We start from the raw sequence: 13,099 nt of genomic DNA on the forward strand, positions 1-13,099 counted from the left end.
TTGTGGCCTAGACGATCCCACCATGATTTGAGTTCAGCCTTTGGTGCTGGCACGAATCGAATGTCGGATTTTCCCATTTGTTTATAGATCAGGACTCGACCAACCTAAGTCATGGACCAACCAAATACGTAAATAAATAAATTGCAAGAGTAAAGGATAGTGAGCTTACTTTACCATACGATTAAAGCAACCACATAGACAAGCGCATGAAGTGTGGGGCTCGATTTCTATCTAGACAAGCTTAGCAAAGTGGAGTTAAAAGGGTGGGATGACTTAGTTGCAGCCTCGCATACCAAGTCAAGTCCTCCTAACTCCGGCTCAGTCAAGAATGATACCCCAATGCGACGCAGCCTCGCGGGTAGAGGTAAACATTCTTGACACCAAGAAAAACTTTCGGGATTGAGTTGGGCAACCTCTACTACGCGGCCTCGCGGTCGAAGTCGTATCCAACTCAATACCATCCTATGTATCCTAGTGCAGCCCGGAGTCCGGCGGCGGGTTGTGTGTGCAAAAGTGTAGTGCAAGATGCAAATCATGCACGACAGTTTATATCAAACAACACTTCGTTCATGAAAATAAACCATACATTCCTTCACCTCCCTACAAAACAGAGGTTAACAAACACTTCTCCTTATACCTCCCAATCTGCAAAAACGTTTAACACCTTAAATGTTAGGGACGTACCTGGGATCCTCGCTGCTAAACAAAAACATTTTTCAAAAAGAAGAAAATTGGCCTAAGTCCACTAAGTGTTTTAACACAAGTCCCCAGCGGAGTCGCCAAGCTGTCGCGACCCATTTTTTTGGGTGTGAACCACCTAAGGTTTGGCTAATGGATTATTAAGCCTAGACTTAACTCGGGCTCTCCCAAGCCCATACCAAATCGCGACTTAAGTTCAAGTTCTTAACATGCAATTGATTTTTTTATCGTAGAGAAGTCGCCACTAATCTATTTTTGGTGGGTCAATTAGAAACCCAAGTAAAGTAACGGGAGTTTCACTTTACTCCTACGAACCAGAGACTATGGATACGGGGACTTGGTTACACTAGATTTCTCTAATGTCCTTTCGGTACCACTTCTTTTAATTTTTAAAAATGTTTTTGCAAGCAATTCGAATTGATTTTAAATCTATTTTCCTAACATGTGAGGTGATCATGCGGATGCACAATTCACCAATTTAACACCCAGATAAACAATGAATAAATTGCAAAAAATAAATTTACCTCAAAGTAACGAAAGCATCTGCGTGGTTAGATTAAAATTCACATCATCAACCCTAGATATGATTTCTAATTAACACGCAATTTCCTTTTTTTATTTTTCACTTAATTAATGAGAATCATGCAATATGCAATGCAATATTAACTAAATGACCTAATTCTAATGTCATGCAATTTCTAATTAAATGGATCTAATAACGATCCCTAAATGACATGCATCTAAATGAAGCTAACCCTAATGACATGCATATTGCATTTTTCTCTTTCCTAAAAGAATGTATTTTATCCTAAATAATATGACTTTTTTTGTATTTTTCATGAAATTCGAAATTAGGTGAAATGTGAAGATTACCTAATTAGATTAAGATCCTAATTAGTTTATATTAGGAATTAGGTTGAGCCAAATCCTAATTTGAACTAAAATATTATCTTGACCTAAATAATCCTAAAATGCAATATATCTAAAAAATGCCTAAACTTATAACAAATTAAAAAAATCTAAATTAAACTAAGTGCAATTTAACCCTAATATGCAATGACATGCAAAATATGCTTTAACACTACATTATATATGCATGATGATTTTTTGTTGTTTTTATTAATTTTCGAAATTAATAATTGCCAAATAATTAAACATGCAACCTAAATTAAAATCTAGCAACCTAAATTGATTTTTTTGATTTTTTAAATAAAATTCCTATTCTAAACATGTAAACCCTAAGACATGCAATATTCTAATTCAAACATATCTCGAGATAAACAAGGCAATTAAGACGAGATAATTCATTCAAAATCATCAGAAATATCGCACATCGTTCAGATCAAGAGACAATATTTCGCTAATAAAATCAATAAATTGATCTTAAGCCTTAAAGATCAAAATATCAATTTTATTCCCGCTTAATTAATTATTTCATCTAAGGCCTTATAGATGAAATAAAAATCCTGGCGCGGTTGCGAATCCGGTAATATGTTGAATTTCCAATCATATACTAAAGACTAATTATACTAAAAAAACAAGATAAAAGTAAAATAAATTAAATAAAATAAACTAAAGAAAACTACCTAATGTGTTTTCTCTTGTATTTTTTTTTATTGGGCTTGGCAGCCGTGGGGTCCAGCCAAGGATGGCTGACCAGAGGTCCGGCGAGGCACCGGGAGCGACACGTCGGCGGCGAGGGGCTTGCGGGTCGCGCGAGGCAAGGCGGAGGCGTCGGGCTCTGGTGGTGCAGCAGCAGGGATGGTGCCGACGTTGCAGGTGCTTGGCGCGGCAACCAGCGGCGTCGAGCGGATCGGCACGGGCTGAGGTGGAGTTGGGGCGCTCGGGTCGCGGAGGTGCCTGGTGTCGCGGTGGCGCGGCTCCGGCTGGGGTGCGTTGGGCTGAGGCGAGCAGTGACGGTGCTGGCTCCGGCGACGTCGGGCAACGGATCCGGAGTTGCAGGTGTTGGCTGGGCCGTGCTCAGCGCTGATCGCGGGTTGCAGAGACGCGGAAGCGTCGGGCTCCAAGCAGATGCGCGGGCTGGGCGACGCTTGGCGTCAGGCGGGGCAGCGACGGCGTCTGGCGGAGGCGCGGCGATGCTCAGGGGGAGCGGCGAGACCGGTGGCAAGGCGTCGGTGACAGTGCTGGGCTATTGGTCGCGGTGGGCTTCAGCCCCAAGCGGCGTCGGGCGGCGCGAGCTTCGGGTGTCGGGTGAAGCCAGGGGCAAGCGAACCAGTGGCGGTGTGGAGGCGCGGCGGAGCTTTGGAGATCAACGGGCGGCGTCGCGGGCAGAGCAGGGGTGTTGCAGCGGCGCGGCGTCGGTGAGGGCGAGAGCGCGGTCGTCGGGCGCGGTGCGAGGTCAGGAGCGGCGGTGGTGCAGTGGTGGGTGGCGCTTGACGATCGTCAGGAGCGGCGGGCTTCGTCGGAGCTCCGGCGTCGGATCTCCACGAGTTGCAGCGCGCGGGTGAGGAGTGGATTTGGGGAAGATGATGAACAGTAAAGGTCAAATCAACCTTTACTGTTTTTACTTTTTTCTTTTCTCTCCTACTCTTTCTCTCACGTTGTGATTTTTTCTTTTCTTTTTTTGCAGTTTTTCCTTTTTGCACTTTCTGCAGAAGAAATTTTCTTCTCCTTCTCCCTTTTTTTCTCAATTTTTTTTAGAGAAGCCTCCCTTTCATACGAAAAATGAAACTCCCTTTTATACTAATTCCGAACGGCCGCTTTGTATGTCATTTTTCGAGTTTCCATCTTCCGTCGTATTAAATCAAAGCTATAAATCAGAGCATGATTTCGCAATCAGCTCGATCCTGTTCAGATTTCTTCCATTTTGCAAAATTCTTGCCCTTTGTTCGCAAGATTTTTCAATTGTTTCTACATTTGTCAAAATCTGAATATTCATCAGAATTTCAAACTTCCATGCATAATCAATCAAATCAATCTTCCCCATTTTTATTTTTTTCTTCCTTTTATTTTTTCAAAATGCAATTTTTATTTTCCTTATTTTCCTAGATTTGCTAAAAATAGGTGTCAAGGATCTTTGATGTAGCTAGTAGTATCACTTAGAGAGGAGGCTGAATCAGTGATTTCAAGAAATTTGACAAAATAATTTTGAAATAATAATAGTCAAGTTTGATAAAAGTGGAAACACTTAAAATGGAGTGTTGATATAAGTAGGATTAGGTTATATCATGTAATGTAGTGCACTTCTATTAGGCAAGAATGAATATGAGTAAAAAGATAAAGAATGATGTGCACAAAGCTTTATAGTGGTTTAACTTAGTGTAAGTTCATGTCTATTTTCTCAAATTGATAACCTACTAGCCGGATTCCACTTGCAATCCTTAAGAAATTACAGTAGAATGTACTACTTATACCCAACACTTCTTCCCAGAATAGGTAATACGTATACCTAAATAGATGGATCTTACTATCTCATGCCTAACCATAAACTATAACACTGTCAACACTTCTTTTACAATAACAAATTGTATTCTCTCAAAAGACATAAAAGAACATAAAATCTCTCTAAAATTTGGATTTTGCACTCAAGATCTCTTGCACTCTTCTTGGCATTTTATTGGTCTTCTTTTATACTCCTTAACACCCAAACTACCCATTGGACAATTTTCAAGAGAATCAATCTCCAAGATAACCATTAGACAATTGTTTAGAGGATCAATTTAGCCGTTAAAGTCAATAATCTGAGTTCCCATAGATTTGGCTGCCCATACAAATCATTGGCTTCTAGAATTAGAGTAGCTTGTCTATGGAAAGTATTTTGTCTTCTGGAAGATTTCCTATCAACCAAGATATCGCATGTGAATGATATTTTCCATATAGATAATATTCGGGATTAATAATAAATTGAATTCTTCTAAAGAAGGAATCTATACCAAATCGCAAACTATTAAAGGATAACATATTTTATCCTGGAAAACTCTCTTTAAGATCACATGTCAAGGTTGTTGTCTCAAGTAGTGTGATCGCTCCATTTATATCAGCAGTAATTGATTATATCAAGCTTCCTCGTGATATCAGACTCCTACTTATATCAAGCTTCTGGTGATATCAGCAGTCCGCGATTATATTAGGTTTCCCACTAATATCAGACTTATGCTAATATCCAACTTTCTAATGATATTAGTGGTCATTGATTATATCAAGTTTTCCTTCTAATGTCACACTTCTACTTATATCATGCTTTGGTTATATCAAGCTCCTTGAATATTTCCAATTGCTTCTCACTAAGTAGTTCAAGCATGATGGTGATATAGATCCTTTAGGCTATTCAACCCTGTGACATTCTAAATTTCCAATTCTGTTTTCAATTGAATGAATTGGGCTTTTTATTGACGTGCCTATAGTTCTATTCTCTAAACTAATCACTCACGAGATAACTAGTCTATCTGGTGAAGCCGTTAAGGGATTTTAACGCAATAGATTTGAGAATTCGACCATAAATCGACTACTCGACCATGCTAGTCTGCAATAGTCATTACAGTATAGTTAAAAATCGATTAGAGACCACAGATAGATCGACTTAACTGAGCCATGTAATTAAGTGTGGGTGATTCCACCTAGTTGCAAAATTCTCGTCGATTGGCACTAGACCGATTTTTCTATCGTTTTGGTATCTTGTGTCTGCATTTGAAATCTCGAAATTTTAACGACAACCGAGAGTCGCCAATATGTTGAAAATGTACAATGTGGCTTGAAAATAATTGATCACGGGTCAATTGCATTAAAAATTCCTAAAAACTACTCAGTAGGTTAGGTCACACTAAATCGCGCTAGATTGAAATTAATCACAAATTTGAACCTGATTTTAGAAATTGAAAGTTCTATCATGTCACAACTCATTTTAGGACCGTCGACTCATCTTTTGAAGATTTTTCTGCAAACCGAGATTTTGGCAAAATTTCAAAGTATGGCCGTTTTTTATTGGGAAATTAGAGAACCGTTTTTGGTCGTATATTTAGGATTCAAGTTGGACAAATAGGTGAGGAAAATGTGAATTCAAGTGAGGACACCTTGGCTGGATTTATGGACATTAAATTGGGCTTGATTGAAGAGAAATTGAATGAAATTGATGAACAAATGTCCAAAATTCGTAAGCCAAGGGGGAAGCAACATTTTGGACCATTTTAATGGCTTGTTAGGGAAGCTTGTGAGTGGATAATGACTGCTGTGGATGGGTGAGAAAGGTTGGGCAGCCACTTGAGTGAAATAGAGAGGTGTTGGAGCCTTGGAGGCCATTTGGGGTCCCCCTCTCTTCAGCAACAACTTCTTCTTCATTGGGGCCGCTTTATCCATTGTTGAGTGTGCTTGGAAACTTAGAAAACCAGAAGAAACTGGCCAGCCTCTCCCCCTTGCCGTCGACAGCCACTCAAATCTGCCACATCGCTGCGGTCCCCCGCGGGCGTTGTCCTACTTGCCCGCGCCTCGTCACACATTCAGGTCGTCATCCCCTGCCATCCTGAGCTTGTCCATTGCCGTCATCGTCCAGGCTGTACGTCGCCGTTTAGCTGTCCGTTGTCACTGCCATCGCCCCTACTCACTCGTCCAGCCTCTGCCAGTCCTTCCTCACCATTTCAACCGCCGGTTCTGTCTCTTTCGGCCCAAGAGCAGAAGCCGAGGCCAACAAGGGCTTTGAGGCTTCATGGCCCGTTTTCAAGCTTGTCCGGTCTTCGCTTGGTGTCAGCGCAGGGTTGTTTGTTACCCGTCTCCGCATCACCGTTGTCGTGGACTCACCGGTACGCTAAACCGGTGAGTTTACTCGCTAAACTTTGCTTAGGGAATTAATGATGCTTAGGGGTGTTTAGTTTAGGCTAAATATGGTTTAGGTGGTTAGTTATAATGAATTAGAGATTTAATTATTTGTTTATGCATATTAAGTGGTTAGAATGGATAGAGTAGAGACTAGATAAGTTGTACTATTTATCTAGATAGGTTCGGAAATTTTCCTGACTCATTCGAGCGGTTAATTAAGCATTTTTGGCCTAAGTTGGTATTTTGATAATTGATTGTATTTATTTAATTATTTATTATTTTCCGGAAATTATACCGGAATAGCCGGTGATCGGAATTTCATACTGATTGCAATGGTGTGCTTAGTGTATGCAATTGAATGCTAAATTGTGCAAATTAAGTGGAAATTGCGATTTTGGGTATTTATCCCAAAATTGTGTAGTTTTGGTATTTAATTAGAAAATCCCGAGTGTCGGGTTTTGACATCGAAATTGATCGTATATCAGCTTGTGTGAGCAATGAATCGTCAACTTGTGTGAGCAATATTGTACGTCAGCTTGTAAGAGCAATGAATCGTCAGCTTATGTGGGCAATATTATACGTTAGCTTGTGAGGGCATTGAATCATCAGCTTGTGTGAGTAATGACTCGTTAGCTTATGTGAGCACTAATGAATCATCGGCTTGTGTGAGCAATGAAATATTGGCTTGTGTGAGCTATAGTATATATTAGCTTGTGCCAGCTACCATCTATATATCAGCTTGTGAGAGCAATAACCATCTATATCAACTTATGAGAGTTATATTTTATTTCAGCTTGTGTGAACAGTAATCATATCGATTAAGTGATAGATGGTACTGATTGTATCAAATCGAATGGATTGAATTGATTGGTTGAGATTATGAATTGTACTTACGTGCAGGAGGGAACTAAGGTAAGGTAAGTCCTCTGTCTTATGTGTATAGACTGCCTCTAGGCATATTTCCTTCCTAGTCGGAGTTTAGGAGGTGAACTTGTTGAGACATTGTCTCACCCCGTCGTGGGCTCAACTTTTTCAGGTCCTTATATGGCGGTTTCTCCGGAACGTTTTGGTCGGCCGATAAGGGTTACCGAGTGGAGTTTTGAATACTATGCCCTAGGGGATCAATAGGTCTATGAACTTGTGGTGACCACCGTCTGGGTCGATGAAGGCCTACCTCAGAGGGTACCTCATTGATTCAGAGCGTGGTTTCGCTACAGTTTCAATGGATTCCGTGTAGGTCCCCTCCTGGGTTTTGAAATTCCCGCTGTGGTAGTTGATGCCACTCTAGGTGAGAGTGCAACCGACCCTCCTGATGGTGCTGTGGAGGACCCGGTGCCCCCGGAGCCTGTGGAGACCAAAGGATTGGCAAATGTATCCAGCTAGCTAGTCATGAGACAGCTTCATTTTGAGAACCAGTCTTTTGTAAACTCTGGTCTTTAGTCTGTTGTTGTATATAAACTGTGGTGTTTATAAAAGTGTTTTGGTTGTGAATATGTTTCCTACTTTTCTATCTCGTGTTGGTTATTGTCAGGGTAATTGTTTTGCTTCCGAATGCATAATAAAATGAATGGGTCGGCAACGTGTCCTGGGACGTCACAAATTTTATCGACTACCGAGAGATGTGCACGCGCTCAAGGATCGGGGCGTGACAAACCCAATACCTCCTATACATAGAATGAGAGTATCGTGATATACTTGTATCCGGATCCAAGATAGTGTATGTTAAGTATAGTTCCACTTTTCGGGTGGATGTAGGTTTATCTGAGCTTCTTCTCCATCTCCACCGTTTCATTGTATAGTACACTAATGTAAATGGAGAGACGGTCGAACTTTTGAGAGGGTTCAATTGTCCCCCTTGGCATGACAATGGAAGAGATGCAATGATGTCAGAGGTCATCAACCCTTGAGTTGGAGGGTGGTTGAATATTGTATAGGCTTTCTTTTGGATTAGTGCGGATGTAATAATGCTAGTTGACCCGACCTTTTTCCCAAGACTTATATAATGTATTGTGTTTTGTTTGGACAACCTTATGAAAATAATAGTTACTAATGTTAATAGAAAGATGCATGTGTATATCAATTAAACTTGTTGGATTTCTAGTGTGGAATGATATGAATATTTCATTATGCTCTTCACTTGCTTTAAAAAAAAAAAAAAATACACGTGTTGTGCATGACATTTTGAGGTATTGTCAACTACCACATTAAGCCTTCGGGGAATGTGTCTAAGATTAGGTTGAACCAACGCTTCTCCTGAGGGTCTTTGACCATCCTACCTCCTAGATGGAGATGGCAATCTATCTTGATTCTTGATTACAACTTTAGGTATATAAGGGGCAAGTGCTATGTTTGGTTAAAGTATCGTCCTAGCAGGCCTTACATTATCAACATGAGGTATTGGCCCAACCGTTTGTATATTCTCCACATTTGGCAATGTTATTTTTGCTGAGCAAACTGATTTACCAAATTACCATTATTATTTTCACCTAAGTTGGTCTAGACAGGATCAATTAAGGTGGAGGTGGAATTACTTGACCTACCATACCAAAAGTAGCTTGAGCAGATGAAGGAATATACCCAATAGGTGTAGGATCCCATTGCATATGAATCGATTGGCTTAATTATTTGGGCTTTTAACATAACATCATTAAGGGCGTTGATAATCATTGGCTTGACCATGTCAACAATTTTTTATCGTATGATTAGATGGATCATTCCATTGGTCCTCAAACATCCCTTTATGGTAGCCAACACATTGGGCTTGGCTTTTACTACATTCTCTGCTCATCGATGAGTTATCTTGGGATATTGGCATCTCCACCTTTGTTCTGCCATCGACTAAGCAATCGATGACTCAAAACATTCTGTCCTTTCATTACCGAGTTACGATGACTGATTATTATCCATGGCATTGTCAAGATCCAGTTGATTCCTTATTATGAACATTTCCTCACATCAACCACACTGATCCCATTGAATGTGAAAAAAGACGTTTCGCTAAAATTTGCTCTGCAACGAAATACCTTTCACCAAAAATCATTTTTCAGTTTTTATTAAGGGGTTGCATGACAATTGCCTATTTCTGTTCCAAAAATAATTTTTCTATTCCGCACTGTTTCTAGAATAGAAATCAATTTGATAAACTTATTCCGTTTTTCTATTTCTGGAATAGATTTCTATTCCAGAAATAGGTTTAGAATAGAAATCAGAAATAGAAATTTTCTACTTCTCTATTTCTGAAACAGAAATGAGAAATAAAATTTTTTCTCATTATTCATCAACCGGTCCTTCATTCGTTGCCGCCGACCATCGTCCGTTGGTTGCCGGCTGCCGCCGCCACTGCCGGTTGCGCTGCCACCACTGCTGCCGTCGATCGTCGATCGCCGGCCCCGCCACCACCGGTCGCCGGCCGTCACCGCCGCCGTCCATCACCACTATCCGCCGGTCCTGCCGTTCGAAAGGAATAAATTTTATATCGTTATCAAACAAATTTCTATTTTTAGAGTAAAAATTTTGTGTCGTTATCAAACAGTTATTTTTGCTGAGATACTCTTCTAGAAATAGAATTAGAAAATTCTATTTATGTTCCATAAATTATTTCTGGAAAAGAGTTGTCATGTGCACCCTAAAAGACACAAGTTCTGTAGAGATTTCGGATAGGAAACCTCAAACTGAATTAAAAGTATATAGAATTTATCAAAAATTAAATGATGATGAAGCACTAAAAAACTATAGCAAATTTAATCAACAATGGAATTTTGATGAACTATAGCCATAACTATAGTAAAGAATTTAAAAGACAACTGAAAAATAACAAGTTTTGTGTGTTGTGCACTAGGAGGCTCTTTAGTAAACGAACACAAGTTTTTATAGTGTTCACAGCATCACTACCTATGAGTAGGTTCTTCCGTAGTTTTAGCCATGCTTCCGCATCTCCAAAAATCTTGGTTCCATGTTGTTACGTTGCCATGGTCTTATCTCCAAGTGGCTGTTTCCTTGTAACCACGACTCGATAGTGCCTATTTGCTGCCACTTTGAATTTATTTGAATTGACTTTATTCTTCCATTCTTTCTCCACGATTCGCTGAACTTCATTGTCCTATTCGCCAGTGACTTCGAATTTGAATATGAGAATTGAGTTCAGCAACCTTCAGTATTCAATCTTTGTTTGGTTTCTCTTGTCGAACATCTCTGACATGATAACGGACAACCAGACGCTATCATATATCGATAGTTGGTCCATGGTCATCAATAGCCATCGATTTATATCAATAACGACAACTGTTCTTATGGCAATTGATAATAGCTCACGTGATGAGTAATTTTAAGTCCTGTGTTTACTCACGTCTAGGACTTAGTTATTTTTATGTGCAAACATTATGTTATTGTTCGGCTGTACGGCGGTTCCCGAGTCATAAAAAAAAAAACATTATGTTATTGCTTTCGAGAAAACTAACTAGTGGTGTGTATTTTTTTAGTAATTAGGAATTAGTAATTTCTAAAAGTTTGTGGCACCCCTCGAACAGCCCCCGTTCCGTTAAGGTCGCCACAGTTCGCTTACCTTTCACTTGCCCTATTGACAAGTCACTCTGATACCATTGAATTGTAGCGGGTCCATATAACCTGGGGGTATTACCTTAACCGGTCCCAGCGCAGTTCATATAATGGAAGCATACTCATCATCTCCCTAACATGTACTCAGACCAAATAATACAATGCAATACACACCAACATATATATATATATATATATATATATATATATATATATACTTTAGGGCCGAATCACTTTTATTTACATAACTAAGATGGATTTCACGAGTCGATACAACAAAAGGCCAAGACTTTAACTAAGCTCGGCTATACTCAAAAGTACCCAACTATACATCAGACATGTATATCAATCCATCAGCTAGTGTCAGCCATCTCAAAAAGTGTTGTCTTCCACTAGTCACACGCTCCAATCACACCCAACTTGGTGCATCGGCCGGTGGCAGCGACAGCATCCCCATCATCAGTCCGTCGCGTCGAACGTGTACAGAAAGGAACTTTTGAACTACAGGGCATCAGGTAGGCCCACATCATACATGACCAAAACACGGACTCGGATAAACACTAGACCACAAACACCGACATAGGGGTGCTTCGTGCACTCGACCTCAACATCAGATGGTAAGTCATAGATTGTACCATGTGTGACAGGTGCTAGAGGCATCGCTCAATCTGAAATGTTGGTTCCCAAAGGGGTGAGTACAACCACTCAGCAATAAAGATCCATCAAACTACACAATGCAACAAGCAAGACAACCACAATTTCATGCGAAATGCACATATCATCCATGCCATCATACATATATGTCCATGAGATTCATTCACGGCCTTACTAATCATATTTCCCATGCCAAGCAATACCAATTCAAGTTCATGGACAATTATATCTTATGCCATATGCACATACCCATACGCATGATTCATGTCATCCACACAATCATGTATATATCCTCATGAGATCTATTCAATGCCATCATGATCACATTCTCAATGCCAAATAGTATCAACTCAATTTCACAGGCAATTATACCACATGCCATATGCACACACACACATTTTGATATTAAAAAAGATCTCATCATTCTCCCAGGGACCAGTGATATTGCTTGCACCCAACCTGGTGTCGCAAGGAACCTCCGGCACACACATTCCGGGCATCTCGCATCCCACCTGACATCACGAGGAATCGCCGGGGCTCACTATGAAAATGGTTACCCTTGCTTTCTGGAATTATGTACCGACATACCACTAAGCATCTCCTGGAATTACGTACCGATATATCACCGGGCATCCTGAAACTCCCGAGGACCCTCTGGCACACACACTCCGAGCATCCCGATACTCTCGAGGCATTGTCGGCTCATACCTCCGATGGTATCATTATCATCACAATGTATATTCACATATATATCTCATTTTCAAATCAACATTTGATGCAATAATGTCCGAGGTCTAAACCAGTCTTTTTGATGCTATATGACATGCTAAATGTCACCACATATGCAGCATAATTAACTACCCAAGACATCATATTTCATAGAGCAATCCATTTATTCTTGAAAATACAGCAAATTTCGGATAATATAGAATGCACTCCTTTAGTTAAAATTCTGGAAAAATTAGCAAGCAATTTTAATAAATTCTAAAATTTCAATATGTTATAGCCAAGACTTATAGGAATAATTCCTGAGAAGAAATCGAAGTCTAATTCATTCTGTATTAAAAGATATGATTATTACAACTCACCCTAACCCTCGGCTCAATCTCCAGATTTAACCATTTTAAAGAAAAATAATTTCCCCAACCAATACTGGTCCGTTTATTCTCAAATTTCAGTATGTTTCTCCTCAAGATGTTTTCTACAACTCTTATCAAGGACATGAGATCAAATTCGGACTGGATAATTTCAAAAAATTCATAGAATCGCCAGGGATCAACATTACAGTTTCCAAATCTAGTATCTTTGAAGAAAAATGGTTTCACCAACAAATACTTGTCTGTTTTCACTCAAATTTTGATATGTTAATATTAAATAAGTCCTCTACAACTTTCATCAAGAAGTCGAAGTGAGATTCCAACTA

General features: G+C 39.9%; 1 protein-coding gene across 1 annotated transcript; it reads left to right on the top strand.

Moving 5' to 3' along the window:
• The first annotated feature begins 339 nt into the window (after positions 1 to 339).
• On the top strand, positions 340 to 7,851 carry LOC104427618 (homeotic protein female sterile-like). Its single transcript, XM_039305246.1, has 3 exons — positions 340 to 364; positions 2,329 to 3,057; positions 7,706 to 7,851. Exons 1-3 carry the CDS (start codon positions 340 to 342, stop codon positions 7,849 to 7,851), a joined length of 900 nt encoding a protein of 299 aa, XP_039161180.1.
• Positions 7,852 to 13,099: the final 5,248 nt, after the last annotated feature.

The sequence above is a fragment of the Eucalyptus grandis genome, chromosome 11 (genome assembly GCF_016545825.1).
Source record: "Eucalyptus grandis isolate ANBG69807.140 chromosome 11, ASM1654582v1, whole genome shotgun sequence".
In the NCBI taxonomy this organism is placed as follows: domain Eukaryota; kingdom Viridiplantae; phylum Streptophyta; class Magnoliopsida; order Myrtales; family Myrtaceae; genus Eucalyptus; species Eucalyptus grandis.